The sequence below is a fragment of the Scatophagus argus genome, chromosome 9, assembly GCF_020382885.2.
Source record: "Scatophagus argus isolate fScaArg1 chromosome 9, fScaArg1.pri, whole genome shotgun sequence".
Lineage (NCBI taxonomy): Eukaryota > Metazoa > Chordata > Actinopteri > Scatophagidae > Scatophagus > Scatophagus argus.
In genome coordinates, this window is record NC_058501.1 from 24,603,224 (window position 1) to 24,617,168 (window position 13,945).

At 46.1% G+C, this 13,945-nt stretch overlaps 1 protein-coding gene across 1 annotated transcript in view; it reads left to right on the forward strand.

Annotated features, from left to right (window-relative positions):
• The window catches only part of bbs9 (Bardet-Biedl syndrome 9), a 124,051-nt gene extending 111,807 nt beyond the window's left edge, over window positions 1-12,244 (forward strand). The window contains exon 22 of the mRNA XM_046398926.1: window positions 10,388-12,244. Within this exon, the coding sequence (XP_046254882.1) occupies window positions 10,388-10,713 (326 nt within the window). The 3' untranslated portion in view covers window positions 10,714-12,244. The remainder of the gene's footprint in view (window positions 1-10,387) is intronic.
• Window positions 12,245-13,945: the final 1,701 nt, after the last annotated feature.

The window sequence follows — 13,945 nt, forward strand, 5'->3', positions numbered from 1 at the left end:
TGTGTGTGTGCGTGTGTGTGTGCGTGTGTGTGTGTGCCTGCAGTTAACTCGTGAGGAAAAGTTCTTTGAGATGCTCTCTCATCTCTTTCTTTCCCTCTAATTTCTGTTCCTGTTTTCTCTGTTTAGAAGCTCTTCTGTGAGAAGAACGAGTGGAAGACGTTAGCGAGAAGCAACCTGTGGACTTTTCTTTATAATAATAAGTCACTTTACTCAGTTAATCGTCATAGTTGATCGAATTCATAGCAGTAATAAATAGGTAATTAATAAGGAATAACATGGTCACGTCAGGCGGCCAGCTGTAAGATTCAGGCTCTGGTCCACAGGTGCTCGTGTTGCTGTTTGGAGCTCCAGCTGAGAGTTTAAAGGTGGGCGAGAGCAGGAGGACGGACCTGAAAACGAACGCCGAGAGGTGTGGACGAGGGACTATTTTCTTTACCTCTGTGTGTGTGTTTAAGGTAACGTGTCATTAGAATAACTGAGTAATTTAAAAATTATATTGAGCATCACTTGAAGGCTGTTTGTGGAGTTAATTTGGCGTGTTTGTCAAAGAGCTCCATGTGCTTCCAGGCATGACTTTTCCGCCCGTTAATTCAGCGGAATAAAAAGTGTGTTTGCTGTGAATTGGGTCTGTTTGTCTACGCGTGTGTGTGTGTGTGTGTGTGTGTGGTTAACCAATGATATTAGACATCATCCTGGCAACCTTAATACCACACAGTAATGCACACAGACACTCAGTGTGAGGGATCGGCGGACACTTTGCACACACATCATGTGGTCACTCTGTCGCTCTGTCATTTTCTGATGTTTATTATGTTTTATTAAACTCCTCAGGAATGAATATATTAAATTAATAAGCAACAGAATGGTACACAGGACAGAGACAGAGTCTGTCTTCCAGCATTTATCTTCCACCAGTGCTGAAAAGATGTTGGATTAGACATTTGTTGAGACTTTATTTTTCTAATTATTCGCAAGAATTCTGCAGGACTGATCTTTGTGTTTTGGTGCTAATAATACAGAAATCAATAAATTAAACTCCAACCTAGAGAGTCTTTTAGTCGCTGCAGGTCAGCTCAAAGTGCAAAAGTGTGAAGTGTACAGTTCAGTAGATGGAGAGAATACACTTTCCACTGAATGAAAATTTATTTGGGGGCAGGTTGGAGAAGCGGCTTGTGAGCGGAAGGTCGTTGGTTCGATTCCTCCATCGGACGGGCAGGTGTGGTGTAGTGATAATGTCACCACCCACCATTGGCCAGCTGATGTGCCTTTGAGCAAAGCACTTAACCCCCAATATATGCTCCCCAGGTGCTTGATGCTGCCCACTGCTCCTGTGTGTTTCACTGCATGTTGCATGTGTGTGTGTGTGTGTTCATTCAGTGATGAGTTAAATGCAGAGAAGTAATTTCCCAGCTTGGGATTAATAAAGTAACTTAAATTAAAATTAAAATGAAAAAATTAAATTATTCACTAAACTAAAAGTTCATTTTACTTGTTATGGACACCTGAGTTATGTTGAATCCATTGAATCATAGTTTAGTCTGTAATAAGTCACAGCGACGTTAGAAAATCACTTGTTTTGTTCAGATCACACAGAACCAAAGGAAGCAGCGTATGTTCACATGTGAGAAGCTGGAGCAGCAGCAGCGTTGTGGTTCGATGGTGTGCTGCTGTCTCTGCAGAGGGCAGAAACTCCAGAGGAGGAATGAAATGATCGCTAAAGGAAAAGTCTGTGTGTTCTTCTTAAACACGTGGATGATGGTGGAGGAGAATGGGGGGCGTATGGACGAGTATAAAGTCTCTTTTGTTTTAACCGAGGGGGGGCGTCAGAAATATTCCTTCATGGTTTCCCCTCCGACTGCTCGCATTTTTTTCTTTTCCATCAGAGATGTGGTGAGGTGAAATGTATCTTTGGCAGAGGTGGTGAAGAGGAGGAGGAGGAGGAGGAGGAGGAGGAGGAATGATGGCTGACCACAGTGCAGCTAACTCCCTCTCAGTGTCACACACAGAGAGGAAAGTTGAACAGGTGTCGACTTAGAGAGAAAGCTGCGAGAAAGAAAGACTGGAATAGAGTGGGAGGGATGGGAACTTTGAATGAAAGAAAGATAAAAACAGGAACTGATAACTGATGGAGGAAAAGTAAAGTGAGAATAAGGAAGAAAGCAAAGACACGAGTCTGACAAGAGCACTAAGATGGACGGACAGGAAGTGAGGGGTAAGAGGTGAGGAGGAGGGAGGGACGAGGAAAGTGCAGGTGTGAACGCTGATGCTGAACTGTAATGGTTGCTTTTGGTTGTGTGTGGGGGGTGGATTGTGTGTGTGTGTGTGGGGGGGGGGGGGGGTAATGTAAGTCAGCTGTGTTCCCGAGTGCACAGACTGAAGAGTCCAACCCCTGAAACCTCTGAACAAGACAGTGTGTGTGTGTGTGTGTGTGTGTGTGTGTGGGTGTGTGTGTGTGTGTGTGTAGATACTTGAGTGGTTTTGTGTACATGCTGTAATGTGTACACACTGTGGTGACCCTCAGCTCCTTGGGGGTCCTGCTGCTGGTTCAGAGGTTGGGGAGGATGTGTGTGTGTGTGTGTGTGTGTGTGTGGGTGTGGGTGTGTGTGTGTGGGGTTTCCCCCAGCAGGGTGCTCCGTCTGTGGCCTGCCAGTCTGGGTGTTGCCCCTTCCTCCCTCCGCTCTGCGTGAGCGACAAAGAAAACACCCAACGGCCTGAAATATGAAAAGGTCTTAAAATATTGGCAAATATTTTTCTAATCGGCTTCAGCCGAGGTCACAGCCCTGCTGGCTCTGCGCTTTCCATTTACATTTTACATGTCGGGACTTTCAAAGATGGCATCATGAGGAGAGAGTTGGAGAGAAGGCAACGGGTCTGTGGATGGACAAAAGCACCTTGAAGATGTGAAACTGTGATGAGCACTGTTCATAGATTTTGATATTTTATAGACAAACTGATTAATCGATTAAAAGGCAAACTAATGGGATAATGAAAAGATAAAGACAGTTGCTGACAGAAATAACTGACTTGGACTCTGACTTGAGGGGGTGAACAGCACAGCCGCTGCTCCTCGGTGCAGAAACACCGAGTGAGGGGGCAGCTTGTGCTCCGAAAGCCGTCTTGCTCCAGGGCACGACGGCAGAAACACTGACTGTTCACAGACGCAGACTCAAACCTGTGAGCTCCTGCTTAGCGAACAGACGCTTCCTCCGACCACATCGTGTTTCCTCTGTGCAGAAAGAGAGCTCATGTTCCAACCTCCGTGTGTGTGTGTGTGTGTGTGTGAGAGAGAGAGAGAGAGAGAGAGAGAAAGAGAGAGAGAGAGATGCTCGCAGACCATTTGTGTCCAAACCAGACTGAAAATCCATCCATCTTAACACACACACACACACACACACACACACACAGAGGTTATATTTTTGACAAAAGCATACTGGGCATATTTGGACAGTGTGTGATGCAGAGGGATTTCTGTAAAACCAGGCAAAATAATCTGTGTGTGTGTGCGCACGCATGTGCATGTGTGTGTGTGCATGTGTGTAACTCACAGAGTGTTGTAAATGTCCTCTCTGATGTGGCTAGCTGTATTTAGGCAGGGTGCAGAGAGTGCTGCGGAAGTCGATGGAGGCGTATATGTGTGTATTTGTTTGTGTGTGTGTGTGTGTGTGTTTGGGTGTGTAAGAGAAACGCAGGGATTTTATGTCACCACCAGACCTTTTGTATCAGGCCAAAATGTTGGTTCTTCGGACCGGCCACTGTATATTTTTCTGTACATTATGTGTGTGTGTGTGTGTGTGTGTGTGTGTGTGTGTGTGTGTGTGTGTGTGTGTGTGTTGGTTAGCAGGGCGTAGCTGAGCAGAAAGAAAATATCTTGGCCGACCACGGGAATTAACCCACCCACTATACCACACCCAGAGCGAGTGAGCGAGCGAGCAGTGGTCTCAGTGAGCCTCCCTCTCTCTCTCTCTGGATCTTCGTCTCTTGTTGCTTTTCTCTCTAGTTATTATCTCAGTTTAACGTGTGAATTACCATTCTGTCAGTTTTTTCAGACTGTATCTTTGTGTTGTTTCCATGCCCGCCTCCTCCTCTTCTTGTCCTGTCCAGTTCTGGTTTCGGATACAGGATTTCATTTTGAATCCACTTCCAGATTAATAAACACAAAAACAGGTTTGCTAATCTCCAAAGCTGACACATCTCATGTCTGCATCACACCAGACTGTTGCTTTCACTGGTGGAAATGACAAATGCTGTCAGTCTGCTTCAACCAGACTCATTCGTATGACGTGTCGCCTGAAGTCAAGCGGATATTCATGTTCAGAACAGCCAAATCAGAGGGGGAAAATCCTGCCATCATGGAGGGGCGAGATGCCATAACCGTTCATGTGTATGGAGTCCTGATTCAGTACAACGCTGCCCAAACCCTCGGTCCTCTGTGTGAGGATATTCCTCATCAGCACTGTGAGTCGCAGACTGCAGTGATAACCTGTTTGTGTGTGTGTATATGTGTGTGTGTGAGAGTGTGTGTACGTGCCTTGCACACAAACATCTATTTTTCCTGCAGAAACAGTTAGCTAAACTGTCAGTGGTCTGCAAACACACACACTCACACACTCACAGAGCGATGGTGGACAGGCCTGTTGTGCTTCACCAGCACATTCCACACCAAGAATAGTATTAAGTACTGCCTGTCCAGCCACCGTCAGCCTCTCGCACACGCACACACACACACACACACACACACACACACTGCTGTTTCCATCCATCAGCAGCCATCACAGAATCAATCTGCACATATTTCAAACATGCTACATCTGTACATACTGTACATACTGTACATACGTACTGTGATGTCCCTACAGATGTGTACATTTCACATCCTGTTGGTTTCAGACGTACTAACAGTTGTCACATACTGTTTTAGCGTGTAGACAACATGTTACTGTGGACTTTGGGACACGTCATTGGTGACTAATACCCTCACGGGGCTGCTTGGCGAGCTAACCGCTACCTTGTTAGCAGACCATGCTAATGCTAGAGACTGTATTGCTCACGCTGCCTGCAAACAGACATGTGACAACAGCGAAGACCACGTCCACAGTGCATAAAGAGGACATTCAGAGTGCATTATAATCAATTCATGACGCTTTATGGCCACACTCATAAACACACATCATGAGTTCTGTGATAGACGTGATACATCAATCACATGTGATACTGCATACCCGATCGCCTTTGTGTCCCATGATGAAGTGTGTGTGTGTGTGTGTGTGTGTGTGTGTGTGTGTGTGTGTGTGTGTGAAAAATGGTGTGTAAAGATATATGTCAGGAGCACTCAAACTTCTTGAATGTTTTCCCTTGGAAGGTCAAAATTAAAACTTAAAACTTAAAACTTAAAACTTAATTAAGCACAAATGCATTTGTGTTGTGTTTGTGTGTTCCTCTCTTTGTCACACACACACACACACACACACACACACATTCCCACGCTGTCGACCACACAACTTTGTTTTTAGACTTCACATAATACTGTTGTGTCCTGTCCGACCGCCTCGTCTGGACCACATGAATACACACACACACACACACACACACAATCTCAGTACACACTCAGAAATACATGCTCAAAGACACACACTGCACCACAGATCCAATCAGTCAGTCCTTGGCAGATTCCCCCTCTCTCTCTCTCTCTCTCTCACACACACACACACACACACACACACACACACTGCAGAGTGGATTCTGTAAATCAGCAGGTTTCAGCTGCAGTCTCCTGCATGCTGATTGGTCGGGATGCGGGCGATCTGTGCGGCCGCCTCTATTTTGACTACGGCTGCCTGCAGATGAATGCAGCGCTGTGATCCGCCGCTAACACGGGAATCCAGGCGGAACGCGTGGGCTTTGAACGCAGCGCTGATAGCGTCGCTCTCCTTATCTAATCGACACGCTGACTTTTGTTGCTGTGGTTTTTGTTTTTGTTCGACGAGGAACAAACAAGTGTTGCCCTCTAAACTCCAGTGAAAGATGAGGAGCTTTGATATGCTGAAAGCAGAGAGGCCTGCGCGATGACTTTGCTCCCGTGATGATTTAGAAAATATGTCAGGGGAACATCGTTTACATGCAGTTAAGCAATAAGAGCAGCAATGTATACACAGAGCAAGTGTAAATGTTTTAAAGTGAACCTTAGAAACCTGAAAGAAAATACTTTTAAACTACTTTTACACAAACTCAAATCCAGTAAAACTCTCAACACAATAACTGGAATAAATGAAGGTGCTGTACATACAAGCCAGGGATTATGCTGAAACTTTACATTTGATATGTTGACACTACATGTCTTCATTTTTCACTTTTCACTTTACTGGTCTGGTTTGGTTTAGGCACAAAGCACTTGGTTATGGTTAAGAAAAGATCAAATTTTGGCTTAAAACGCCTGCTTTTGTCACCACAGACACGGTTGGAAACCCTCCTGGTTTCTTGATCAGAGTATCGGCTTTTGGTGCCACACAGACGGCTGCGAAATGCCCCATCAGTGGCTGAAACGAGCCGCTTTGATGGTCGGTTGAAGCGATCTCAGAACAGCGATCTCTTACTTGGCAGCCGTCGCACCAAGTACACAACTAACAAACCGCTGGCCTGCAGGAACGTGCAGTGCCAGCATTTTATTGTGGCAACTGTGCCGGGACTCTGCACAGGCCAGTCGGCTCTCTTGTTATGTTAATCGGAAACTGTAGTCCGGTCGGTATTGCGTTTCCTTCGAAACACACTCGCTGTTGCGGGTTAGTCATTTCTCTGTGAGTGTGTTGGGTGAGGGAAACAGTTGCACTGTAACTTCAAACAACAAGTTAAGGTCAGCTCAGCCCCACGCTTTGTTTTTTCCAGCCTCACGTTCACACTGGGAGCTGCCCAGTACAACCACAGCCTCCCGCTGGAGGAGCCCAGCAGCTTCCCAGCAGCAGCTGGGTCTTCACGGCACGTTACTCATTCACTTTTCCCATCCGCAGTTTACCAGGAGATCTGAACTGGATACCACAAACCTGACTAACATAACACACAAAATGTGATTCCATGACACCAAAACATCATATATCATGCAGCTGAGGAGAAGATCCCACACTGGACTAATAAACCATCCGCTGCTCACATTAAAATGTTTGAAAGCGAATATGGAAACGAGGAAACCCAAACTTAGGCTGGAGCAGACGTACAACCAAATGCCTGATTTACACAGAACCAGCTAACAAACCACACAAGGGCAATCATGTCATTAGGCCCGGCAGCCTCTACAAGAACAGGCTTTTTTTCCACTCTGAATAGTTGTTCCTGAAAATGAAACACCTCCTCAGTAATTTGGGGGAACAGTATTATAATAGATTTGTTCCCTTGGTGAAGTCAACGATGTGCAGCGTCAGGAACTGCATTACCCACGTTTTCCTTGTCAAAGTGATCACATGCAGACATGGCTGCAGCAGATTCACGTGGGACTGAAATGGCCACAGACTGCGGTAATCCTGACGGAAACCACCAGACGTTTCCAGGTAGCTCCTGTCCCATGTGAAAACGGTTTAACGTCACTTCATTCCCGACCTCTTTGAGCGACGCGGAGCAGCGGCCTCTGCTCTGTTTAGTCTACAGGCCTCCGCTTTGTTAGTTTGTTGAAGTAGCAGACTGACAAGACGTGACCTGACCCCTCTGGATTTCCATACAGGAGGGAAGCTGCCATCTTGTCTTACATCGTCAGTGTTTATCCACCCCTCGTTACCGCTCCCTTGAGGACGCGGCTCTCACGCGCTCTTTTACTTCCTGCTGAGAGTTAAACCTGGGAGGGGACGATATCTTCCCTGGGAGCTGGAAAACGATCTTGACATGCAAGCGCAGGGAAAGTTTTCACAAATCTGCTTGTTCTGTTTTTTGTAGGCACGTTACACTGCACAGGTCCGACATGAGAACGTCCTGGATTGTTCCCATCAGGCCTCATGCTCGCCGTCCTTTTTTAGAACCTAGCCAGAACTACCTGCTCCTAGGAGCTCAGGTGAAGTCGAAGCGCATATTAACAGATGCATGTTTCGACCAGCAGGGAGCTCCAAAAGGCTCGTCGGCTGCTCCTTAATCAGCGTTTGAGGACACGAACGGCTAAGAACACTGCAGCAGTTTGGACGATGAATGGAAATTCAGATGCCACAAAACTACAATGCAAACAAAACAAATGAAATAAAAAGTTTTTAATGAAATGTCAGGGGTTTGAATGGAGGGTGTAAGGATAGAGACGTTTTACTAACTGTAAAGCCCTCAAAGTGGTTCATCAGAGTCTAATTTATAAATCAGCCGACTGCGTGAGGAAATTCCAATTCTATGTTTGAAGTTTTGAAATCACGTACAGCAGAAGTCAAGTGCCATGAAGCTGAAACATAAACGAATTGGTCCAAACATTTAGTCAGCAGAGCAGAGTCTTCCGTTAGGTTTGGCACACGTAAACTTTGTCAGTTTGTGTTTGTTGTCAGAGCATTTTAACCATCAATTTATCAAATAAGCTCACGCAAACACACACACACACTGTATGCATCAAGCTTAAGACTTGCCTTCACACACACATAGTCTCCTGGTGTCTGTTGGCTCAGCTGCTGCAGAGCGATGCGTGTGTGTGTGTGTGTGTGTGCCAGTCCAGATTAGACTGTCGCTCCAGGATTAACCCCCCCTCTGAGATCAGAGCACATGAAGACACACACACACATGTCCATATGTTTTATACACACACACACACACAGTGTGGCGCTCCTGTTTTTACGGCCTCCATACAGACACTCCCTCAGCTGGTGTTTCTTTCATGTCTCTCTTAAAGTTCTGAGAGAAAACCTTTTCGCACTATTTGTGGTCACCTTGGTGTGTTTGTGGTTTGTTCTCACTTGTATGAGCAGATTCATTTGTTGTGTGTGTGCAGCAGCATGAAAGTGTGTGAGTGAGTTTGTGTTCTTGTGTTTCCTCTTTGCATGTTATTTACTGTCAGTTTTGAGGTTATGTGGTTATTTGGAGTAATTAGCTCCCGGTCGGGTGTGCAGACAAGTGCCCGTAGGCGGAAGGACAGTTCATTTAATGAGCCTCCTCATTTAGCATCTATTAAACCATAAAACCTAAAATATCTGCAAGCCGTGAGTTTAACTCATACTGGCCTTCCATGTTTGTTTTCACTTTCCATCCTTTGCGAGCAGGCTTACAAACAAAGGAAATGAAATGATGCCCAGCTTTGTAAACTACGCTGGGTTGTGCAGAAGCTCTGATCGTCTCACACTGACGCTGATGTGATTCCAGTGGAGGCACATCACAGCCTGGTGCGTCTCATCTGGAAGCTAAAGGGACGTGACAGAACTCCAGTATGTGACGCCCTGGGAAAGAGACCAGGCTGGACAGGTTATGGCACCTGTCTCACACACACACACACACACACCCGACCTGAGCCTCTCTAGACGATGAGCTGTCTGATTAGAGCTCCTTCGTGGAGTCTGTGAGCACGCACACACACACGCACACACACACACACATTTACTGTCTGTAAAAGTGTGTGTGTGTGTGTGTGTGTGTGTGTGTGAAGTCTGTAGACTCCACATACGTGTGAGTACAGATGCATCCATTACACACATATAGACGCATGCAGACAGTTTGAGAGGCTGAGCTCAAGTCTCCACACACACACACACACACACACACACACACACACAGATACCAGGCTGTAGTCTCCAGTCTCTAAACCCTCTCCGTTCTCATGGAGATAAGAAGAGCGTCTCATTGTTGGCAGACAAACGATCCTGTTATCATCTTATCAGAGAGCCAGTCCAATCTGGAGGAGGCGGGGCTGCAGCGTGTGTGTGTGTGTGTGTGTGTGTGTTTGACAGGGGTGATGGGGGGGTACTTTGAGTAAGTGGGGGCTCTTTGTCATGCAACAGGTGCTGTTGTCATTCAATTTGTCTCGATGCTAAAGACTCCTGGGAGCTGCAGCGTGTTTCAGAACAAAACGCGGCCGACTGTTCAAACGTCTCTTAATCCCCATTGTTGCTCCTGATGAAGTGAGTGACAACGTGACGACGGTACTTTGCAAAGACAACACGTGGCTCTTTAACACTCTGACCCCTCTGGGAGACTGAGGTCTTCGTCCACAAGCCAGACCTCATCAATCCCAAAACACAAGCACGAGTTCAGAACAACAGCAGAATATTAGGAGAGACAAACCGTCGTCTGGCAACAGAAACACGCTTGTGTCACTGAGAACAACTAAATTCAGACTTTTACTCAACACTAAACCACTCGGAGCTGTCCGAGTCCACGGGTGATGCACAGTTTTCTCATATGTAGAGGAGTGTGTGCAATAATCATCTCTTTTTCTTCTTTTTGCATTCAGACAAGAAGGAGGCGTCCAGGGAGACGTCAGAGGCCTCCATTAAAGAAGAAGTGGGAGGAGCAGAGGAGCCTGTCAAGGAGGTGAAGAAGGAGAAGAAGGAATCATCAAAGGAGAAGAGGGAGTCGAAGAAGGATTCGAGCAAAGACGCCAAAGAGCCCAAGGAGGAGGTGAAGAAGGAGAAGAAGGAGTCATCAAAGGAGAAGAAGGAGAGAGACAAAGACAAGGAAGGGAAGGAGGCCAGCAAGGAGTCGGGGGACAAGAAAGTGTCCAGGAAGTCTTCTGTAAAAGTGAAAGAGAAGAAGAAGGAGCCGGAGGGAGAGGCCTGACAGGAGTCGTGCAATAAGCTCACATGATATGCATGCAGGCACATAAACACACAAGATAACATGTCTAAACATCATATACACAACATATAAATATGCATACGTGTACACAGTGTCCATGTAAACATATACAAGGCTACAGAGCACAAACACACACTCACATATGCTGTCTAACTGCATATATACATGGGAATACTCATTCAGAGCCATACATCTCAGTCGCTAAGCAATCCAGACGCATATTTACATCATCTGGTAACACACACACACACACACACACACACACACACACACTCTCTCTTTCTGTGTCTCTGCGTTGCGGCTCCTGCTGCTGAGCCACACCACATCCAGTAGTTTTGGTGTGTGTGTGTGTGTGTGTGTGTGTGTGTGTGTGTGGGTGTGTGGGTGTGCTGGGTAACCATGGTGAGGTCCGAGCCTACAGAGAGTGAAGAGGAAGGCGAGATGCTCCTCCTCTCCTCAGACATTTCGCTGACTCTCTCCTTCCTCCTCCTTCTCCTCCTCCTCTTCTTCGTCTGGCCCCAGCAGCAGTCAAACCCACAGCCCTGCACCTCCTCAATCCCGGTCAGGCCCCAAACCACCCCCCGCGCCCACGCACACTTCTGGATGTGACTTCGGATCCGCCCTCTCGCCCCCTCGTGTGGCACCAGGCCTCGCCGCTAAGAATAAATCCGTGTCCAGCAGCCCCGCTGCTTCCGGGTGAATCAAGGCCACATCCTACACCCACCACCGCCACCCCCTCTGACCTCTTCCAGTCAGCTTAGTTCTTTAAATCCGGGACACTCAAGGACTTGCGGCTGCTGATGGACGCAGGCTTGGCGCTGCGGGGTCGAACCTGAAACTGTTTTTGTACGGTGGAAACCAGCAGGGCGTTTCAGGAAAAAGCAGGATGGCAGTCAGGAGAGGAGACGGGCCTGCCGTCTCACGCTCGATTCAGTTTGATATGTGACCGTCAGATGAGCGTTGCCAGTGCCAGAGGAAGAACAGAGTCTTTCAGCTGCAAATAATCATTGGTGTTGATGTTAGAATAAACTGCAGTTAGAGATCAGTTGACTCAAATTACAACATTAGAGAAAGAAACATTACTTTCAGTGGTGTCTGTCCGTGCAGATTTGCAAGTTTTGTTTGATTTGTGCACATTTGAGAAAAAAAAGTTGGTTTTCTTTTGATAATTAACATTAACATTTCTGGTAGGACAATTTCCATTTGGGTTAACTACTGAAATGTGAGACAGATCTGAGAACCTGGGCCAACTAAACCAAACTGTCTACGTGGTTAGATACCAGTAGAGGGGAAGTGAGAAAAGGTTAACATGCTGTGTAAAACGTGAATTAAAAACCGAATGTAATCACTTGCAAACAGATTGTGTTAGACAACAGTTTCATGAAGTGTTCGTGAGCCTTCTGAACATCCCTTTCATAACTCGCCGTGGTATCACCTGTGACCAGTGAGCCTCTTTAAAGAACGAAAATATCAGTACACTTGAGTATCGCAGTATTTTTGTTCGTGATGCTGCACTGATGTTCAAAAAAAAGACCAGTGGCTGTGGTTCATGTTGTGTTGTGGTCAAGCCCTCGACCACTAGGTGGCAGTGTTGTTATCTGTCCCCAGCTTCTTGTCTCTACAACGTAACGCAAACTGAGACAGGAAGAGCTAAGCACATGTCGTTAGCATAAACGCAAAGAACGCAGGCCTTGTTTGCACATATAAACGCATAACTCCGTGGTATCGAGACGCGTATCGTGTCGCCAGATTCTTACCTTTTCACAGCCCGACTGTTTACCTGACAAACCTTCCAGACAGGTGGGTCTTTTGTTGTCCGTGTTTGCCGGCAACAAATTCTGAATAAGCATGTCTTTGCAGAAGTCAGTGAGGTTTGGTGAGGTAAAATATGAAATATTTTGTCTTTGTCTTCAGTACAGGAGTTGCAGAGTATCACATTCTGTTTCATTCATGTTTTACACAGCGGTTTTTAGAATCGGGTTGTACTTTGTGTGAACTATTAAACTATTATATGTCATATTATGATCAAGTTTTCTGTGCAGTTTAGCAAACAGTAAACGTGAAAATCAGTCTGCAGCTTCACATTGAAACAGCTGAAGTCTGGACCTCATTTCATCACAACAAAAGACACTGAGGATTTTTCCTCCAACGTGAAGCCAGCAGCTTTGTTACGACTGAACAGAATGAATTCTGGTCACAAACACTCAGACTGGACCCTGCTGATGTTGGAGATATTGAATGACATTGTAGCAAAGCATTGGGCAAACACACACACACACACACACACTCCCACATCATTTAGGAGCTTTGAGTATTTCTGCCAGACATGAAGCTTGCAGGCTTCAGCCATAGATACGGTGCCAGCCTAACAGACGACAACCCCAGCAGCCGTGTGCTAAGCTACGAGCCTGCAGCACGTCTGCGTCTTCAGCTTCAGACCTTCTGTCCTCTGGGAAGTTTTCGCAGGCCTCATGGACGAAAACCCATCTGTGTTTTTTAGGGTTTTGAAATTTAAAATATTGTAGAACTTTGGACTCTGATTCTAGAAAAAGAAGAAGAAGAAAATTAGCCCATCCTGGCTGGGAGGTTAGTTAGAAAGTGGGTGATGTTACAGAGGTTCCCAGCGGACACAAGGTGCTGACTACATGTTACTCTGAATGTTTGTAATGTTGAGTAGGTTTTGCACTGTGCTGTTAGCTGTTCAGACATACCAGACTCCCGTTCCGAGTCTGCTTTTATAGCCACAGTTTGTCCCAAAAGGAGACGTTCTGCACCTCAAAACTGCTGATTAACGTGCAGCCGCCTGAAGAAGACAATGAAATAAATCTTATTTATGAAATATTTAGTAATAAAAATAATCTACTGTAAGTAATCAAAGCCTCCAATTAGTGCTTTATTACCATTGTGTTTATTGTAACAGTTGCTTGGAGGTTGAGTAATGACGTTTTCATCTGGACTGATTATTATTCAAACAGTTACAGGACAAATAACGTGCTGATCTGTACCATCTGCCAGGCGAAGCTGCGTCCACGGGGAGACTTGCTGGACATAACTGAACGTGGAGCAGTAATTTTCCCCTCAGGGTCCGGCCACGGAGGTCTTCCTTCTGCTCAGACGCTGAAGCTGTAAGTAGATCATCACTGTGGCGGATTTCTGAACCTGTAAAGGGTTTTCTTAAAGGCCGTGTGTATTGTTGTCTTGTCGTACCAACACG